This window comes from Oculina patagonica, chromosome 8 (genome assembly GCF_052425735.1).
Source record: "Oculina patagonica isolate OP01 chromosome 8, crgOcupat, whole genome shotgun sequence".
NCBI classification, from domain to species: domain Eukaryota; kingdom Metazoa; phylum Cnidaria; class Anthozoa; order Scleractinia; family Oculinidae; genus Oculina; species Oculina patagonica.
In genome coordinates, this window is record NC_135765.1 from 34,190,414 (window position 1) to 34,212,121 (window position 21,708).

Genomic DNA, 21,708 nt, shown 5'->3' on the forward strand with positions numbered 1-21,708 from the left:
GTGGAGCCTGGCATGTAACAGAGCAGAATCCTCAATTCTTTTGATGATATAGTGATGATAGCACCGAATACATCTTACGCAGATTACTACGTATGAGAGCAGAATCCTTTGAAAATCCCCGGGGGACTTTTCCCCAGGACTTGTCAGGTTACGTAGTTTAGTACCTTTTACTGTGCTAAATCTCGCATCTAAAATGATTACTTTTGAGAATTATTTCGTTGCATTCAGTAAAAAATGCTTTAAAGAAATACGACAGGAGCGACTTGTCAGAAAGAATTGGATTCTCGTAGGGGTAAAAATGAATTCGATTTGCGCCCATGAAATGGACCCCCCCCCCCATCTGGCCACCTCCCAGTTTAAAATTAATCACTGGAAGGTGCTTTTCTCTAATCAATCTCTCTTTTCTTAATTCATACAATCCCTTTTCGCTGCACTTTATGACAGTACGAGCTGCTGTGCAAGCGCGATTCCGATTTCAATTGGCCGAACCAGTGCGCGCACATTTCCAAGACTTCAAAACGTGTTCTTTTGGATTTGCTCTATCTCGTTTAATTATAAGACGTTTAAAAGTGTTAACAATCAATCAAATCAGCTAAGTAGGCGTTGATGTTTTTATGCCTACCGTGCATAAATGTGAGATATTAATTCCGCATGCATGTACGTATATTAGTATTATTTCTACCCGGGAGATAAGAGGCTTTTATTGCGTGGTTTCCGGTCACGGACGTCAATCTAAATATATCCAGGTTTATATAAGGAGAGGCTCTCATAGTTTAGCAAACACACGGCACGGTACAGATAGCCACATCTGTACACCCGATTTTCTCTGAGCATCTTAGCCAAAAAGAAGAACGAATTTTGCGTTGCTCATTATGAAACAAGACCAGAAAATTCCTCAGACAAAGACGAGAAAAACACTCGGTAATTTGTGTGCCGCGTCAGCATTACTGTTGTCTATCGTGTGTTGCATCGCACTTGTTCATGTGGAATTTAGGATACAAGAACACTTTCGACTTCTATCGCACCCAACGACATTCTGTGATCAGATTGAGGAAGAAATCCTGCGTAAAGTACAGAAGAATTTTAAACAATGGATGGCTGAGGCAGACAAAAACTGGCACGGAGGCAACGAGGGTGAGTTAGATCTATATTTTTACCAGTTGTTTTACTCCTTGTCTTTGTTAGCCTTGTCTGCTCAGGAATCATACAAACAAAGAAAAGCATTACACGTTTGGCGGAATTAAGCATTCATGAACTCACAGGGGACTCTCATATGAAATGAACGGGTTTAAAAAATATAGTAGTTTCCCCTTCTCCGCGGATTCATGAACCATGCACTAAGAGAGAGCTAGCTAGGAAGTCGGATGTCAACTTTTGATTTTTATTGCTGGCAATTAAAGAATAAGAGCGTCGTCTGACTAGTGTACGGAAGGTCGAGGGTTCAAATCCCGTCTTTGAACTCAGAATTTTTTTTCTGAGTTTTCTTCACACGCCATTCCATTATCATTTAATTAAAGAATCGTTACTCAAAATAATTACACAAACAAGATATTAAATAAATAAAATTAAATAATTAAGTACGATTAAATAATTCTACGGCTCGAATATTACACCTTTCAGTCTAAAATTTGGCATGAAGCATCTCTGTGACTCTTTATAACCCTACATTTTTGTTTTTGATGAAAATCTTTCGAGAGCCGAGAAATTAGCAATTCTGTTCAACGTGTCCATACATTGCTCTGTAATTAATAATGAAATAAGTACCATTAAATAATTCTACGGCTTGAATATTACATCTTTCAGTCTAAAATTTGACATGAAGTATCTTTGTTTGACTCTTAATAACCCTACGTTTTGATTTTTGATAAAAATCTTTCAAGAGTTGAGAAATTTGCGATTCTGTGATGTTCCTATACATTGCTCTGTAATTATGTAAATCATCTCTGTGATTAAATAATTCTCGCTCGAATATTACACCTTTCATTCTAAAATTTAGCATGAAGTATCTTTGTATGACTCTTAGTAACCCTACATTTTTGTTTTTGGTGTGGGTCTTTCAAGAGTCGAGAAATAAGCAATTCTGTGCAACGTGCCCATACATTGCTCTGTAATTGCATAAATTTAAATCATTCGCTTCGCTTGAATATTATTGCAACATGCAGTGCAGAAATGTGGTGGAAATTATCTCTGTACGACAAATTAAAAAACAAAGCGATTTTTTAGTGTTTTGCTTACTCATAACCGAGTAATTAAACATGTTTTTTTTTTAAAGCGCGTCCAAATATAATATCAGTTAAAATATACAAAACAAAATATTTTGTACCATACAAAGTTACGATAGCTCAGTTGGTAGAAAACACTTCTACAGAAGTTGTGTATGCCTTGGTCGTTGGTTCAAATCCAAATGGAAGCCATTTTTTTCTTTTTTCTCTTTTTTTTTTTAAAGTCAGTATGCCGTTTTATTTAAAAGTTTAAAGTCTGGACAAACGCAACAGTAAATTTTTATATTTCAGTATGTTGAGATCGAACGCCGGCTATTTCAGTGAGACTTTAACCGCTGATGTCAATAGAATTGGAACGCTTGTAGTGTAGAAAAAAAACACCACCCAGAAATCAAGCTATGCGAGCGAAATGTTCGTTCGTATATCTTTATCTTAATTTTGCTGGGCAAATGTCCCAAGAGTGTGCGTCCAGCAAAAATTGGACACAATTTGATTCCTTTGCTGACTAGGAAGCTAGGAGTGTATCGTGCAAGTTTAGAAAGTTAAAGACTATCACACCTTTCAAAAAAATATTAGCGAACTTTCATAAAAGTATGAGCGAAATTAAACATTTGAAAAAATAATCACACTTCTAAATTTCAAAGACATGTTTCGGACACTCCGTATCCATTATCAGTTTGAAGATGTTTCTTTCAAAATTTGACATTTACACGGGCACACGTCTCAAAGAGGATATCCCGCTCCGTATTGTCTCCGTGACACTCCCCGAATAAGTAGTACCGCTCTACTTTTTCTCTTTCATGGATGTGGCGTTCATGGTATTTTCTAACTACATGTAAACGCATGATCTCGGAGAGTCAATAACAGTGAAATAATGTTAAATGTTATAACCGACCACGAAAATCACAAAAAAATGATTGTCACTATCTTGTTTGTGCGGTTGCCCCTAGATAAATAAATAAATAAAGAAATAAAGAAATAAAGAAAGAAAGAAAGAAAGAAAGAAATTATTCTTTAAAACCTTTGTCGTGAAATTACTTTGAAACATGTAAAATTATGGAACTGAAATAGAAATGCGGCAGTCCTGATATCACTGAAGTCAAATAATGCGACTGCTGCCGTTTTTTCACCTTATTAATCGAGCCCTGTGAATTACTAGAGGAAATTGCAACGCTTTCTGTTTGTTAAATTAACGCAAATGGGCGAACGAAATCGTTTAAAATGAGAAAAACATAATTGAAAATCATAAATGAGAAGTTAATATTTTTCGATAAAGGAAATTAACGAAATTTGTGAGGAACGAAAACAAAACGGAGACGAGGAGGGAATGGGGGTACTCCCGTAAATTTAGGATAGGCGTATATCACAGAGTCTTAAATCCTGACCCTGTTTTAGGATAGAAAATAAAAAATTGTTACTCTTTTTAAAGGTCTTAACTTCGCAAAAAGACTCCCTGTGTTTTCTAAAGGGCAAAGCAATAATTAAGAATTTACAGGTCCTTTCTAAATGGGCGTGAGAGTTAATTATTTTTCCCTTTGGAAAATAGAACATTCTGTCGTACAGTATAAATTACTGTGACAGTGTATAGATACTGGAAAAAATTGCACTGCCATGGTAATGAAACATAGAACATGCAAATTGAAGTTAAAACTCGAGTAGGTTATCTTGTAACGAACCAATTTTGAGCTTGTGGGCTGCAATGCTTTGGAGACGAGAAAGCAAAATAAACCACAGGCACACAAAACAGGAGCACCCAACGAGAAATATTTACTATAGGTGTGGGAACACCGTTTTATGTTGTAAGTGGCTTTTTCGTGCTATTTTAAGCCTTAATTTTAAATGCTAGAAAAAGTATACCTTTTCGGATACGCTAGCTGAACTTTCAAACTTCAGAAAATTTTAGAGAACGAAACATTATTACCCGAATTTACGAGCCGCTGATGCTTTCTCGAAAATCGTAGCTGACCTTTTTTCGTTCCCAAAACGACATTTTTCTCTCTCCGAAAACAACAGGCATCACTTTTCTCATGTCACGAAAGTTGAAGCTAAAGAATTCTCCAGTTTTTCATCGCACTTTAATCCGAAAATCGTAGGCGGTTATAGGTCTTCCGAACAGATATTCACCGAAACGGTGTGTTGGGTGCCCCTGACAAAAGATTGGAAAACTGTGTCCAGCTTATCCTTACTACAGCGTTCCTTTTTCAGGTCACGCGCAAATGGTTTCCAGGCACAAACGAAGTGATTCATCCGTGAATTCACAAACAAAGCCACAACAAACAACCTCTGACCTGCAGCGACTCATCAGAGAAGAGCTTCGACAACTGCAGGACCAAATCTGTGCTAAAGATCACGTGTTATGTCAAGCAGGACCAAAAGGGAACCCAGGCCGCCGAGGAAGGCCAGGGAGACCTGGACCCGAAGGACCTCCGGGTCACCGCGGCCACGTGGGACCTCAAGGACCAATGGGATTCAAGGGAGATCCGGGAGTGCCGGGAGATATAGGACCACCGGGTCCTAGAGGCCCCCAGGGAGTGAAAGGCGAGAGTTGCATCTCCAACTCGCCTCCTTTTCTTCGGAAGCCCCCCTCTGGAATGACAGTCAACGAAGGCCAAACAGCAGTGTTGACATGTTCAGCAGACGGTCATCCGCCTTCACGGATCACGTGGTCCAAGGTCAGTTCGTCACTTCCGATTGGGCGTCACGTGGTGGATTCCAGTGGAGCTCTGATTGTAAAGAATGTGAAACCGGAAGACGATGGAGTTTACAGCTGCAGAGCGGAAAATTTCCTGGGAAGTGCGAGCGCTTCGGCAACGTTAACAGTTCAATGTGAGTATTGTTACTATGTCTTTAAAGAAAAGACTAACTTGCGTTAAAAAAAATACAACGGTTTTACCAAAAAACAAAATACACTTGACGTCAGAACAGCAGTAGTTATTATACATTGAAGTAACCATTTCTTGGCTAAATACCTTAGAGACTAAACTGTTTTATAACGTAAATTAGCGCAGAGAAAAGCAAAGGAATAATATGCTAGAGGTTACGCCCGATATCGGTCATCTTCTAAACATGCACATAGCGAACTGCAAAATGCCTAGGTTGTGTTTTGCACAACAATACTTTTATATTTCCTTGTTAGCACTAGTAAAATTACTAATTTTAAAAACACGAAACAACTTTTTAAAGACATGTTTCGGCATGACTTATGCCATCTTCAGTTTATTGAGAATTTAAAATCTAGGGCTATATATATACCCAAGCTACAAATACAAAAATAGAAATGTATACAAAGTAAAATTACAATAACAAAAGATAACGGTAAAGCCGTTACAAAGTGGCAGGTACTGTCTGGTACTGTCTAGAACAGTAATTACTCACAGTGTGAGCTTTAGACCGTTACTAATAGAACAAAAGATTAAAATAAAAAGGTGTTGACATGCTGCACTTGAGTGTTTAAATCTGGTTTTAAACTATTAATGTAAAAGGCCTCTTTTAATTTAAGAAAATAAACGGTTTGAGCAGAATCCAATATTTTAAAGCAATCAGATGTGTATAAATTTTTGCAATTAGATGAACTGTTAAGGTGTTTAAAAACATGTGGATTTTTGTCAGTTAAAGTATGCTCTTTGATCCTTGTTGAAAAATGACGGGAAGTCTCGCCAATATAACGGGAGTTACATCCCGCACAAGTAAATTGATAAACAACAGAGGATCTAATAGCATCAGGAATGGGATCTTTAAAACTGAAAAAATTCTTTATTTTAAAAGAGGAAAAAACTAACTTGATGTTTAAGTCGCTGCAAAAACGCCTAGATAACTGTTTAATTTTTATCTGGGTTATATTAGATACATTGCCGATGAAAGGTAGTTTAAAATAGCGAGTGCTGGTGTTGTTAGAATTACTAATACTAACATCACTAGAGGAATTAAGTCTAACATTATCTAGATAACGTTTAATGATTTTGTCAATTATGTGGGAGGGAAATGAGTTACGTTTAAGAGTTTCTGTTAATTTAGCGAGATCTTTGCGAAAACCCGAATTAGAGTTATTGATTTTAAAAGCTCTGTCAACTAAGGTATGAATTAAACCTATTTTATACTTAAATGAAGTAAAACTAAAGTAATTAGTAAGAAGACCAGTGTAGGTTTTCTTATGGTATATAGACATGGTACAAATAGGAGAAGAGTTATCTACTAAAATATCTAAGAAAGGTAATTTACCCTCTAACTGCTTTTCAAATGTAAATCTTATGTTAGGATGTCTGGTATTAAGGTAATCTAAAAATAACATGGCATCTTGCTCATTGTTAAATACACAAAAGGTGTCATCGACATATCTAATGTAAAAGAAGATAGGGGAGTCTTTATAATTATTTAACCACTGTTCCTCATGGAAACCCATAAACAAGTTAGCTAAGATAGGAGCCAAAGGGGAGCCCATAGCCACCCCATCAATTTGATCATAAAAACAACCATTGAATAAAAAATGGGTATGAGAAGTAGCAAATGAAAACAACTTTTTAAGACTAACCTTACTAATGGGAAAATCAGGATTATGTTTGAAGATAGTATTGACTGCAATATTTATAGTCTCCTCAAGAGGGATATTAGTAAATAAACTTTGTACATCAAATGAAATAAGAAACTTGTCGTATGATCTAATATTTTGAAACTCCTGAACAAAAGAAAAAGAATCTTGCGTAGTATATTTATCAGGAATATATGGACTAAGAATAGATACTAAATACTTAGCTAATTTATAATTGTAAGCCCCTATTGATGAAACGATGGGTCTAAAAGGTGGAGGAGAATTAGCTTCCCGTTGTTTGTGTAATTTGGGAAGGCCGTAAAACCTAGCAGGTAGTGACCCTGTAGGATAGATATCACGATATGTCTTCTCATCTAAGCAGCCTTTAGACTTAAGATCCCTAAGAAAGCGTTGAAGCTTACCCTCCCTACTTAAAGTAGGGTCCTTATCAAGACGTTTAAACTTAGACTGATCACTAAGAATATTAAGACAACAATCATTATATACGTTACGGTCCATAATGACAACTCCGTTTCCTTTGTCTGGCTTTAGGATGATAATGTTCCTATTGTTCTTAATGTTCCGAAGAATGCGATGTTTCTTGATGTCATGAGGAGTAGGATGATAAGAAAAGATATAATTTTGTGCGAGATGAGCAATTTTGAATTGGCTCCTATCTTAGCTAACTTGTTTATGGGTTTCCATGAGGAACAGTGGTTAAATAATTATAAAGACTCCCCTATCTTATTTTACCGTAGATATGTCGATGACACCTTTTGTGTATTTAACAATGAGCAAGATGCCATGTTATTTTTAGATTACCTTAATACCAGACATCCTAACATAAGATTTACATTTGAAAAGCAGTTAGAGGGTAAATTACCTTTCTTAGATATTTTAGTAGATAACTCTTCTCCTATTTGTACCATGTCTATATATCATAAGAAAACCTACACTGGTCTTCTTACTAATTACTTTAGTTTTACTTCATTTAAGTATAAAATAGGTTTAATTCATACCTTAGTTGACAGAGCTTTTAAAATCAATAACTCTAATTCGGGTTTTCGCAAAGATCTCGCTAAATTAACAGAAACTCTTAAACGTAACTCATTTCCCTCCCACATAATTGACAAAATCATTAAACGTTATCTAGATAATGTTAGACTTAATTCCTCTAGTGATGTTAGTATTAGTAATTCTAACAACACCAGCACTCGCTATTTTAAACTACCTTTCATCGGCAATGTATCTAATATAACCCAGATAAAAATTAAACAGTTATCTAGGCGTTTTTGCAGCGACTTAAACATCAAGTTAGTTTTTTCCTCTTTTAAAATAAAGAATTTTTTCAGTTTTAAAGATCCCATTTTTCAACAAGGATCAAAGAGCATACTTTAACTGACAAAAATCCACATGTTTTTAAACACCTTAACAGTTCATCTAATTGCAAAAATTTATACACATCTGATTGCTTTAAAATATTGGATTCTGCTCAAACCGTTTATTTTCTTAAATTAAAAGAGGCCTTTTACATTAATAGTTTAAAACCAGATTTAAACACTCAAGTGCAGCATGTCAACACCTTTTTATTTTAATCTTTTGTTCTATTAGTAACGGTCTAAAGCTCACACTGTGAGTAATTACTGTTCTAGACAGTACCAGACAGTACCTGCCACTTTGTAACGGCTTTACCGTTATCTTTTGTTATTGTAATTTTACTTTGTATACATTTCTATTTTTGTATTTGTAGCTTGGGTATATATATAGCCCTAGATTTTAAATTCTCAATAAACTGAAGATGGCATAAGTCATGCCGAAACATGTCTTTAAAAAGTTGTTTCGTGTTTTTAAAATTAGTAACAATACTTTTACATATAAATATGTGAAAATTTCTTCAAAACAATGAATAATAAAATGATCGTTAGATACGGTTTTCGCGATATCTTCAAAGTCAATGAAGCGTCATCAAGCTCACTTTTCGGCTTCGACTGATAACGTTGACCTTATTATTCTTGATATCATAAATAAATTATCCAATAATTGTTAATAATCATGCTTCAACAGTTGCTCCACGGGTTTCACTGCCTTCTGATCGACTGGTTGCTGAGGACGAACAAACCATCACTATCGCCTGCAATATAACTGGTCAGCCGCAACCTTCGATCACGTGGACTAAAGCAATTGGTGGTTTACCTCACAGAAAAGCCGTGAAGGATGGTGCCTTGAAAATCTACAACGTGTCCAGGAAGGACGGAGGAGTTTACACATGTAAAGCAGAAAATATTCTGGGGACAGCAGAAGATACCATCGAACTGGAGATATTCACACGTCTACAGTTTAAAGTTCGTCCCCCAGTACAGATCTCTGCTGTGATTGGATCGCCTTTGCGCCTTCCTTGTGTGGCCGTGAGTAACCTGATTGGAACTGTCACGTGGATGAAGGATGGAAAGCCGTCACTTCCTGCTGACTCCAGTATCCTACTAGACAACACACTCGTCATTTCCAGCGTCAAGAAATCGCACGAAGGCTCTTACACCTGTAACGCGACCAATGCTCTGAATTCTATACAAGCAGGTGTAACTGTCCTAGTAAGATCCTCTGCTCATAATACTTCCTGTTCTGTGATACGGAAATACGTCAGCAGTTCAAGCGGAAATTACGTCATTGATCCAGACGGCGCTGGTGGCCTGGCGCCGTTTACAGCCTACTGTGACATGAGTGACAAGAATGGTGTTGGCGTGACGGTTATAAGTCACGGCAGTGAAAGCAGATCATTGGTGGACGGATATAATGATCCTGGTACCTACTCGCGCAGTATTCACTACCCAGGCGCAAGTCTGTCCCAGCTGGCCAGTCTTACTTATGTCTCTACACACTGTGAACAGTTCATTAAATATGAGTGTTATGGCTCCTCTTTTCACTATGGTAGTACCCTTGCCAGTTGGTGGGTGTCACGTGATTCTAATCAAATGCTGTACTGGGGCGGGGCGTCGCCTGTCAGTCAAAAGTGCGCATGCGGAATGACTAACTCGTGCGTAGATCCCAGTCAAGCCTGCAACTGTGACAAGAATGACGGTGTATGGCGCGAGGACAGCGGTCTCCTTACTGACAAGTCAACACTTCCAGTGAAAGAACTTAGGTTTGGAGATACAGGATACTTCCAGAGTGTTGATGAAAAGGGCTACCACACATTGGGAAAATTGAAGTGCTATGGGATAGCTGACGAGTAACACAACTTTCTACAGAAACTTTAAACTTTAAGTTTGACAGTGTTGACAATCAATTAAACATTTATTTTGATAATTTCTGTCATAAAAACGCCTCCAATTACGCGATTATTGCTATAATGAATACAAAGCAAACTGATTATTAATAATTAATAGTTAATGTTTGGCTGAATAGCTGTGAGTGACGCGGTCGATTTTAAATCTACGTTATGACCCCAACATAGTTCAGTGCCTGTGTTCAGGATTATAAAGCGCCATGGTGTCATGGCTTCGAACGTCTTCGAACGCCATAAATCATTTATTTTTCTTGCGTTACACAATATATAACTTTGAGTAACTGTCCGTGCAGTCTCAATCTTTTAATTATAGTATCCCGCTCTGCATGTATTTGCATCGAGCACTCGTACGATTGTGTGAAACTATTTACATTTTTCTTTGTTTATATATATGTCTGAATTTATCAAAACCAGGTCAAGGAAATTTTCACCGTTTTAAGCGCAAATCGCTGTAAACGCGTTTTTTTCTCGCCAGAAACTATCTCCAAACTCCATGATATAAAAACTAAAAGGAATGTCAGTCTTTTTTTCTCTTCTCCTCTCTCTTCTCTACCTTTCAGCGCTGTATTTCTTTTTTCTTTTTTTTTTTTTTCCTTTCTTGTGGCGTTTGAAGCCAATTCGCGCAGTAACGTACTTGTTCAAGAATACTGACGTCACTTTTCTTTGACCCGGTTTTGATAAATTCAGACATATGATTCAATAGTATGAGCTGGGAAAGCCTGGATTTCTCTCTAGATGCATAGAAAATGATTGATTGTAACTCGAGAAGCTCATTCTTGGCCTTTCCGGTCATACTATTGAATCATTGATTCAATAGTATGAGCTGGGAAAGCCTGGATTTCTCTCTAGATGCATAGAAAATGATTGATTGTAACTCGAGAAGCTCATTCTTGGCCTTTCTGGTCATACTATTGAATCATATGTCTGAATTTATCAAAACCAGGTCAAGGAAATTTTCACCGTTTTAAGCGCAAATCGCTGTAAACGCGTTTTTTTCTCGCCAGAAACTATCTCCAAACTCCATGATATAAAAACTAAAAGGAATGTCAGTCTTTTTTTCTCTTCTCCTCTCTCTTCTCTACCTTTCAGCGCTGTATTTCTTTTTTCTTTTTTTTTTTTTTTCCTTTCTTGTGGCGTTTGAAGCCAATTCGCGCAGTAACGTACTTGTTCAAGAATACTGACGTCACTTTTCTTTGACCCGGTTTTGATAAATTCAGACATATGATTCAATAGTATGAGCTGGGAAAGCCTGGATTTCTCTCTAGATGCATAGAAAATGATTGATTGTAACTCGAGAAGCTCATTCTTGGCCTTTCCGGTCATACTATTGAATCATTGATTCAATAGTATGAGCTGGGAAAGCCTGGATTTCTCTCTAGATGCATAGAAAATGATTGATTGTAACTCGAGAAGCTCATTCTTGGCCTTTCTGGTCATACTATTGAATCATATGTCTGAATTTATCAAAACCAGGTCAAGGAAATTTTCACCGTTTTAAGCGCAAATCGCTGTAAACGCGTTTTTTTCTCGCCAGAAACTATCTCCAAACTCCATGATATAAAAACTAAAAGGAATGTCAGTCTTTTTTTCTCTTCTCCTCTCTCTTCTCTACCTTTCAGCGCTGTATTTCTTTTTTCTTTTTTTTTTTTTTTCCTTTCTTGTGGCGTTTGAAGCCAATTCGCGCAGTAACGTACTTGTTCAAGAATACTGACGTCACTTTTCTTTGACCCGGTTTTGATAAATTCAGACATATGATTCAATAGTATGAGCTGGGAAAGCCTGGATTTCTCTCTAGATGCATAGAAAATGATTGATTGTAACTCGAGAAGCTCATTCTTGGCCTTTCCGGTCATACTATTGAATCATTGATTCAATAGTATGAGCTGGGAAAGCCTGGATTTCTCTCTAGATGCATAGAAAATGATTGATTGTAACTCGAGAAGCTCATTCTTGGCCTTTCTGGTCATACTATTGAATCATATGTCTGAATTTATCAAAACCAGGTCAAGGAAATTTTCACCGTTTTAAGCGCAAATCGCTGTAAACGCGTTTTTTTCTCGCCAGAAACTATCTCCAAACTCCATGATATAAAAACTAAAAGGAATGTCAGTCTTTTTTTCTCTTCTCCTCTCTCTTCTCTACCTTTCAGCGCTGTATTTCTTTTTTCTTTTTTTTTTTTTTCCTTTCTTGTGGCGTTTGAAGCCAATTCGCGCAGTAACGTACTTGTTCAAGAATACTGACGTCACTTTTCCTTGACCCGGTTTTGATAAATTCAGACATATGATTCAATAGTATGAGCTGGGAAAGCCTGGATTTCTCTCTAGATGCATAGAAAATGATTGATTGTAACTCGAGAAGCTCATTCTTGGCCTTTCCGGTCATACTATTGAATCATTGATTCAATAGTATGAGCTGGGAAAGCCTGGATTTCTCTCTAGATGCATAGAAAATGATTGATTGTAACTCGAGAAGCTCATTCTTGGCCTTTCTGGTCATACTATTGAATCATATGTCTGAATTTATCAAAACCAGGTCAAGGAAATTTTCACCGTTTTAAGCGCAAATCGCTGTAAACGCGTTTTTTTCTCGCCAGAAACTATCTCCAAACTCCATGATATAAAAACTAAAAGGAATGTCAGTCTTTTTTTTCTCTTCTCCTCTCTCTTCTCTACCTTTCAGCGCTGTATTTCTTTTTTCTTTTTTTTTTTTTTTTCCTTTCTTGTGGCGTTTGAAGCCAATTCGCGCAGTAACGTACTTGTTCAAGAATACTGACGTCACTTTTCCTTGACCCGGTTTTGATAAATTCAGACATATGATTCAATAGTATGAGCTGGGAAAGCCTGGATTTCTCTCTAGATGCATAGAAAATGATTGATTGTAACTCGAGAAGCTCATTCTTGGCCTTTCCGGTCATACTATTGAATCATTGATTCAATAGTATGAGCTGGGAAAGCCTGGATTTCTCTCTAGATGCATAGAAAATGATTGATTGTAACTCGAGAAGCTCATTCTTGGCCTTTCTGGTCATACTATTGAATCATATGTCTGAATTTATCAAAACCAGGTCAAGGAAATTTTCACCGTTTTAAGCGCAAATCGCTGTAAACGCGTTTTTTTCTCGCCAGAAACTATCTCCAAACTCCATGATATAAAAACTAAAAGGAATGTCAGTCTTTTTTTCTCTTCTCCTCTCTCTTCTCTACCTTTCAGCGCTGTATTTCTTTTTTCTTTTTTTTTTTTTTTCCTTTCTTGTGGCGTTTGAAGCCAATTCGCGCAGTAACGTACTTGTTCAAGAATACTGACGTCACTTTTCCTTGACCCGGTTTTGATAAATTCAGACATATGATTCAATAGTATGAGCTGGGAAAGCCTGGATTTCTCTCTAGATGCATAGAAAATGATTGATTGTAACTCCAGAAGCTCATTCTTGGCCTTTCCGGTCATACTATTGAATATTGATTCAATAGTATGAGCGGAAAGCCTGGATTTCTCTCTAGATGCATAGAAAATGATTGATTGTAACTCGAGAAGCTCATTCTTGGCCTTTCCGGTCATACTATTGAATCATTGATTCAATAGTATGAGCTGGGAAAGCCTGGATTTCTCTCTAGATGCATAGAAAATGATTGATTGTAACTCGAGAAGCTCATTCTTGGCCTTTCCGGTCATACTATTGAATCATTGATTCAATAGTATGAGCTGGGAAAGCCTGGATTTCTCTCTAGATGCATAGAAAATGATTGATTGTAACTCGAGAAGCTCATTCTTGGCCTTTCTGGTCATACTATTGAATCATATGTCTGAATTTATCAAAACCAGGTCAAGGAAATTTTCACCGTTTTAAGCGCAAATCGCTGTAAACGCGTTTTTTTCTCGCCAGAAACTATCTCCAAACTCCATGATATAAAAACTAAAAGGAATGTCAGTCTTTTTTTCTCTTCTCCTCTCTCTTCTCTACCTTTCAGCGCTGTATTTCTTTTTTCTTTTTTTTTTTTTTCCTTTCTTGTGGCGTTTGAAGCCAATTCGCGCAGTAACGTACTTGTTCAAGAATACTGACGTCACTTTTCCTTGACCCGGTTTTGATAAATTCAGACATATGATTCAATAGTATGAGCTGGGAAAGCCTGGATTTCTCTCTAGATGCATAGAAAATGATTGATTGTAACTCGAGAAGCTCATTCTTGGCCTTTCCGGTCATACTATTGAATCATTGATTCAATAGTATGAGCTGGGAAAGCCTGGATTTCTCTCTAGATGCATAGAAAATGATTGATTGTAACTCGAGAAGCTCATTCTTGGCCTTTCTGGTCATACTATTGAATCATATGTCTGAATTTATCAAAACCAGGTCAAGGAAATTTTCACCGTTTTAAGCGCAAATCGCTGTAAACGCGTTTTTTTCTCGCCAGAAACTATCTCCAAACTCCATGATATAAAAACTAAAAGGAATGTCAGTCTTTTTTTCTCTTCTCCTCTCTCTTCTCTACCTTTCAGCGCTGTATTTCTTTTTTCTTTTTTTTTTTTTTTCCTTTCTTGTGGCGTTTGAAGCCAATTCGCGCAGTAACGTACTTGTTCAAGAATACTGACGTCACTTTTCCTTGACCCGGTTTTGATAAATTCAGACATATGATTCAATAGTATGAGCTGGGAAAGCCTGGATTTCTCTCTAGATGCATAGAAAATGATTGATTGTAACTCGAGAAGCTCATTCTTGGCCTTTCCGGTCATACTATTGAATCATTGATTCAATAGTATGAGCTGGGAAAGCCTGGATTTCTCTCTAGATGCATAGAAAATGATTGATTGTAACTCGAGAAGCTCATTCTTGGCCTTTCTGGTCATACTATTGAATCATATGTCTGAATTTATCAAAACCAGGTCAAGGAAATTTTCACCGTTTTAAGCGCAAATCGCTGTAAACGCGTTTTTTTCTCGCCAGAAACTATCTCCAAACTCCATGATATAAAAACTAAAAGGAATGTCAGTCTTTTTTTCTCTTCTCCTCTCTCTTCTCTACCTTTCAGCGCTGTATTTCTTTTTTCTTTTTTTTTTTTTTTCCTTTCTTGTGGCGTTTGAAGCCAATTCGCGCAGTAACGTACTTGTTCAAGAATACTGACGTCACTTTTCCTTGACCCGGTTTTGATAAATTCAGACATATGATTCAATAGTATGAGCTGGGAAAGCCTGGATTTCTCTCTAGATGCATAGAAAATGATTGATTGTAACTCGAGAAGCTCATTCTTGGCCTTTCCGGTCATACTATTGAATCATTGATTCAATAGTATGAGCTGGGAAAGCCTGGATTTCTCTCTAGATGCATAGAAAATGATTGATTGTAACTCGAGAAGCTCATTCTTGGCCTTTCTGGTCATACTATTGAATCATTGTTGAGCTGGGAAAGCCTGGATTTCTCTCTAGATGCATAGAAAATGATTGATTGTAACTCGAGAAGCTCATTCTTGGCCTTTCCGGTCATACTATTGAATCATTGATTCAATAGTATGAGCTGGGAAAGCCTGGATTTCTCTCTAGATGCATAGAAAATGATTGATTGTAACTCGAGAAGCTCATTCTTGGCCTTTCCGGTCATACTATTGAATCATATGTCTGAATTTATCAAAACCAGGTCAAGGAAATTTTCACCGTTTTAAGCGCAAATCGCTGTAAACGCGTTTTTTTCTCGCCAGAAACTATCTCCAAACTCCATGATATAAAAACTAAAAGGAATGTCAGTCTTTTTTTCTCTTCTCCTCTCTCTTCTCTACCTTTCAGCGCTGTATTTCTTTTTTCTTTTTTTTTTTTTTTCCTTTCTTGTGGCGTTTGAAGCCAATTCGCGCAGTAACGTACTTGTTCAAGAATACTGACGTCACTTTTCTTTGACCCGGTTTTGATAAATTCAGACATATGATTCAATAGTATGAGCTGGGAAAGCCTGGATTTCTCTCTAGATGCATAGAAAATGATTGATTGTAACTCGAGAAGCTCATTCTTGGCCTTTCCGGTCATACTATTGAATCATTGATTCAATAGTATGAGCTGGGAAAGCCTGGATTTCTCTCTAGATGCATAGAAAATGATTGATTGTAACTCGAGAAGCTCATTCTTGGCCTTTCTGGTCATACTATTGAATCATATGTCTGAATTTATCAAAACCAGGTCAAGGAAATTTTCACCGTTTTAAGCGCAAATCGCTGTAAACGCGTTTTTTTCTCGCCAGAAACTATCTCCAAACTCCATGATATAAAAACTAAAAGGAATGTCAGTCTTTTTTTCTCTTCTCCTCTCTCTTCTCTACCTTTCAGCGCTGTATTTCTTTTTTCTTTTTTTTTTTTTTTCCTTTCTTGTGGCGTTTGAAGCCAATTCGCGCAGTAACGTACTTGTTCAAGAATACTGACGTCACTTTTCCTTGACCCGGTTTTGATAAATTCAGACATATGATTCAATAGTATGAGCTGGGAAAGCCTGGATTTCTCTCTAGATGCATAGAAAATGATTGATTGTAACTCGAGAAGCTCATTCTTGGCCTTTCCGGTCATACTATTGAATCATATGTCTGAATTTATCAAAACCAGGTCAAGGAAATTTTCACCGTTTTAAGCGCAAATCGCTGTAAACGCGTTTTTTTCTCGCCAGAAACTATCTCCAAACTCCATGATATAAAAACTAAAAGGAATGTCAGTCTTTTTTTTCTCTTCTCCTCTCTCTTCTCTACCTTTCAGCGCTGTATTTCTTTTTTCTTTTTTTTTTTTTTTCCTTTCTTGTGGCGTTTGAAGCCAATTCGCGCAGTAACGTACTTGTTCAAGAATACTGACGTCACTTTTCCTTGACCCGGTTTTGATAAATTCAGACATATGATTCAATAGTATGAGCTGGGAAAGCCTGGATTTCTCTCTAGATGCATAGAAAATGATTGATTGTAACTCGAGAAGCTCATTCTTGGCCTTTCCGGTCATACTATTGAATCATATGTCTGAATTTATCAAAACCAGGTCAAGGAAATTTTCACCGTTTTAAGCGCAAATCGCTGTAAACGCGTTTTTTTCTCGCCAGAAACTATCTCCAAACTCCATGATATAAAAACTAAAAGGAATGTCAGTCTTTTTTTCTCTTCTCCTCTCTCTTCTCTACCTTTCAGCGCTGTATTTCTTTTTTCTTTTTTTTTTTTTTTCCTTTCTTGTGGCGTTTGAAGCCAATTCGCGCAGTAACGTACTTGTTCAAGAATACTGACGTCACTTTTCTTTGACCCGGTTTTGATAAATTCAGACATATGATTCAATAGTATGAGCTGGGAAAGCCTGGATTTCTCTCTAGATGCATAGAAAATGATTGATTGTAACTCGAGAAGCTCATTCTTGGCCTTTCCGGTCATACTATTGAATCATTGATTCAATAGTATGAGCTGGGAAAGCCTGGATTTCTCTCTAGATGCATAGAAAATGATTGATTGTAACTCGAGAAGCTCATTCTTGGCCTTTCTGGTCATACTATTGAATCATATGTCTGAATTTATCAAAACCAGGTCAAGGAAATTTTCACCGTTTTAAGCGCAAATCGCTGTAAACGCGTTTTTTTCTCGCCAGAAACTATCTCCAAACTCCATGATATAAAAACTAAAAGGAATGTCAGTCTTTTTTTCTCTTCTCCTCTCTCTTCTCTACCTTTCAGCGCTGTATTTCTTTTTTCTTTTTTTTTTTTTTTCCTTTCTTGTGGCGTTTGAAGCCAATTCGCGCAGTAACGTACTTGTTCAAGAATACTGACGTCACTTTTCTTTGACCCGGTTTTGATAAATTCAGACATATGATTCAATAGTATGAGCTGGGAAAGCCTGGATTTCTCCTAGATGATAGAAAATGATTGATGTAACACTGCAACATGAATGATAATAGTATGAGCTGGGAAAGCCTGGATTTCTCTCTAGATGCATAGAAAATGATTGATTGTAACTCGAGAAGCTCATTCTTGGCCTTTCCGGTCATACTATTGAATCATTGATTCAATAGTATGAGCTGGGAAAGCCTGGATTTCTCTCTAGATGCATAGAAAATGATTGATTGTAACTCGAGAAGCTCATTCTTGGCCTTTCCGGTCATACTATTGAATCATATGTCTGAATTTATCAAAACCAGGTCAAGGAAATTTTCACCGTTTTAAGCGCAAATCGCTGTAAACGCGTTTTTTTCTCGCCAGAAACTATCTCCAAACTCCATGATATAAAAACTAAAAGGAATGTCAGTCTTTTTTTCTCTTCTCCTCTCTCTTCTCTACCTTTCAGCGCTGTATTTCTTTTTTCTTTTTTTTTTTTTTCCTTTCTTGTGGCGTTTGAAGCCAATTCGCGCAGTAACGTACTTGTTCAAGAATACTGACGTCACTTTTCTTTGACCCGGTTTTGATAAATTCAGACATATGATTCAATAGTATGAGCTGGGAAAGCCTGGATTTCTCTCTAGATGCATAGAAAATGATTGATTGTAACTCGAGAAGCTCATTCTTGGCCTTTCCGGTCATACTATTGAATCAATTGATTCAATAGTATGAGCTGGGAAAGCCTGGATTTCTCTCTAGATGCATAGAAAATGATTGATTGTAACTCGAGAAGCTCATTCTTGGCCTTTCCGGTCATACTATTGAATCATTGATTCAATAGTATGAGCTGGGAAAGCCTGGATTTCTCTCTAGATGCATAGAAAATGATTGATTGTAACTCGAGAAGCTCATTCTTGGCCTTTCCGGTCATACTATTGAATCATATGTCTGAATTTATCAAAACCAGGTCAAGGAAATTTTCACCGTTTTAAGCGCAAATCGCTGTAAACGCGTTTTTTTCTCGCCAGAAACTATCTCCAAACTCCATGATATAAAAACTAAAAGGAATGTCAGTCTTTTTTTCTCTTCTCCTCTCTCTTCTCTACCTTTCAGCGCTGTATTTCTTTTTTCTTTTTTTTTTTTTTCCTTTCTTGTGGCGTTTGAAGCCAATTCGCGCAGTAACGTACTTGTTCAAGAATACTGACGTCACTTTTCCTTGACCCGGTTTTGATAAATTCAGACATATGATTCAATAGTATGAGCTGGGAAAGCCTGGATTTCTCTCTAGATGCATAGAAAATGATTGATTGTAACTCGAGAAGCTCATTCTTGGCCTTTCCGGTCATACTATTGAATCATATGTCTGAATTTATCAAAACCAGGTCAAGGAAATTTTCACCGTTTTAAGCGCAAATCGCTGTAAACGCGTTTTTTTCTCGCCAGAAACTATCTCCAAACTCCATGATATAAAAACTAAAAGGAATGTCAGTCTTTTTTTCTCTTCTCCTCTCTCTTCTCTACCTTTCAGCGCTGTATTTCTTTTTTCTTTTTTTTTTTTTTTCCTTTCTTGTGGCGTTTGAAGCCAATTCGCGCAGTAACGTACTTGTTCAAGAATACTGACGTCACTTTTCTTTGACCCGGTTTTGATAAATTCAGACATATGATTCAATAGTATGAGCTGGGAAAGCCTGGATTTCTCTCTAGATGCATAGAAAATGATTGATTGTAACTCGAGAAGCTCATTCTTGGCCTTTCCGGTCATACTATTGAATCATTGATTCAATAGTATGAGCTGGGAAAGCCTGGATTTCTCTCTAGATGCATAGAAAATGATTGATTGTAACTCGAGAAGCTCATTCTTGGCCTTTCTGGTCATACTATTGAATCATATGTCTGAATTTATCAAAACCAGGTCAAGGAAATTTTCACCGTTTTAAGCGCAAATCGCTGTAAACGCGTTTTTTTCTCGCCAGAAACTATCTCCAAACTCCATGATATAAAAACTAAAAGGAATGTCAGTCTTTTTTTCTCTTCTCCTCTCTCTTCTCTACCTTTCAGCGCTGTATTTCTTTTTTCTTTTTTTTTTTTTTTCCTTTCTTGTGGCGTTTGAAGCCAATTCGCGCAGTAACGTACTTGTTCAAGAATACTGACGTCACTTTTCTTTGACCCGGTTTTGATAAATTCAGACATATGATTCAATAGTATGAGCTGGGAAAGCCTGGATTTCTCTCTAGATGCATAGAAAATGATTGATTGTAACTCGAGAAGCTCATCTTGGCCTTCCGGCAACAAACAAGAGCTTCCTAGAATTTCTTTCTTTCCTCTCTATTGATCATTGATTCAATAGTATGAGCTGGGAAAGCCTGGATTTCTCTCTAGATGCATAGAAAATGATTGATTGTAACTCGAGAAGCTCATTCTTGGCCTTTCCGGTCATACTATTGAATCATTGATTCAATAGTATGAGCTGGGAAAGCCTGGATTTCTCTCTAGATGCATAGAAAATGATTGATTGTAACTCGAGAAGCTCATTCTTGGCCTTTCCGGTCATACTATTGAATCATATGTCTGAATTTATCAAAACCAGGTCAAGGAAATTTTCACCGTTTTAAGCGCAAATCGCTGTAAACGCGTTTTTTTCTCGCCAGAAACTATCTCCAAACTCCATGATATAAAAACTAAAAGGAATGTCAGTCTTTTTTTCTCTTCTCCTCTCTCTTCTCTACCTTTCAGCGCTGTATTTCTTTTTTCTTTTTTTTTTTTTTTTCCTTTCTTGTGGCGTTTGAAGCCAATTCGCGCAGTAACGTACTTGTTCAAGAATACTGACGTCACTTTTCCTTGACCCGGTTTTGATAAATTCAGACATATGATTCAATAGTATGAGCTGGGAAAGCCTGGATTTCTCTCTAGATGCATAGAAAATGATTGATTGTAACTCGAGAAGCTCATTCTTGGCCTTTCCGGTCATACTATTGAATCATATGTCTGAATTTATCAAAACCAGGTCAAGGAAATTTTCACCGTTTTAAGCGCAAATCGCTGTAAACGCGTTTTTTTCTCGCCAGAAACTATCTCCAAACTCCATGATATAAAAACTAAAAGGAATGTCAGTCTTTTTTTCTCTTCTCCTCTCTCTTCTCTACCTTTCAGCGCTGTATTTCTTTTTTCTTTTTTTTTTTTTTCCTTTCTTGTGGCGTTTGAAGCCAATTCGCGCAGTAACGTACTTGTTCAAGAATACTGACGTCACTTTTCTTTGACCCGGTTTTGATAAATTCAGACATATGATTCAATAGTATGAGCTGGGAAAGCCTGGATTTCTCTCTAGATGCATAGAAAATGATTGATTGTAACTCGAGAAGCTCATTCTTGGCCTTTCCGGTCATACTATTGAATCATTGATTCAATAGTATGAGCTGGGAAAGCCTGGATTTCTCTCTAGATGCATAGAAAATGATTGATTGTAACTCGAGAAGCTCATTCTTGGCCTTTCTGGTCATACTATTGAATCATATGTCTGAATTTATCAAAACCAGGTCAAGGAAATTTTCACCGTTTTAAGCGCAAATCGCTGTAAACGCGTTTTTTTCTCGCCAGAAACTATCTCCAAACTCCATGATATAAAAACTAAAAGGAATGTCAGTCTTTTTTTCTCTTCTCCTCTCTCTTCTCTACCTTTCAGCGCTGTATTTCTTTTTTCTTTTTTTTTTTTTTTCCTTTCTTGTGGCGTTTGAAGCCAATTCGCGCAGTAACGTACTTGTTCAAGAATACTGACGTCACTTTTCTTTGACCCGGTTTTGATAAATTCAGACATATGATTCAATAGTATGAGCTGGGAAAGCCTGGATTTCTCTCTAGATGCATAGAAAATGATTGAT

The 21,708-nt window shown here is 37.1% G+C and overlaps 1 protein-coding gene and 1 long non-coding RNA gene across 2 annotated transcripts; one reads left to right on the forward strand and one right to left on the reverse strand.

Annotated features, from left to right (window-relative positions):
- Positions 1 to 796: 796 nt before the first annotated feature.
- LOC144662115 (uncharacterized) lies at positions 797 to 10,417 on the forward strand. The gene is made up of 3 exons (XM_078522856.1): positions 797 to 1,134; positions 4,428 to 5,048; positions 8,812 to 10,417. The coding sequence occupies exons 1-3, from the start codon at positions 873 to 875 to the stop codon at positions 9,975 to 9,977; spliced, it is 2,049 nt and encodes a 682-aa protein (XP_078378982.1). The 5' UTR covers positions 797 to 872; the 3' UTR covers positions 9,978 to 10,417.
- On the reverse strand, positions 5,407 to 8,099 carry LOC144662147 (uncharacterized). The gene is made up of 2 exons (XR_013572401.1): positions 7,954 to 8,099; positions 5,407 to 6,036 (listed from the first exon to the last, which is right to left on the reverse strand). It is a non-coding gene; the product is annotated as an uncharacterized LOC144662147 (long non-coding RNA).
- Positions 10,418 to 21,708: the final 11,291 nt, after the last annotated feature.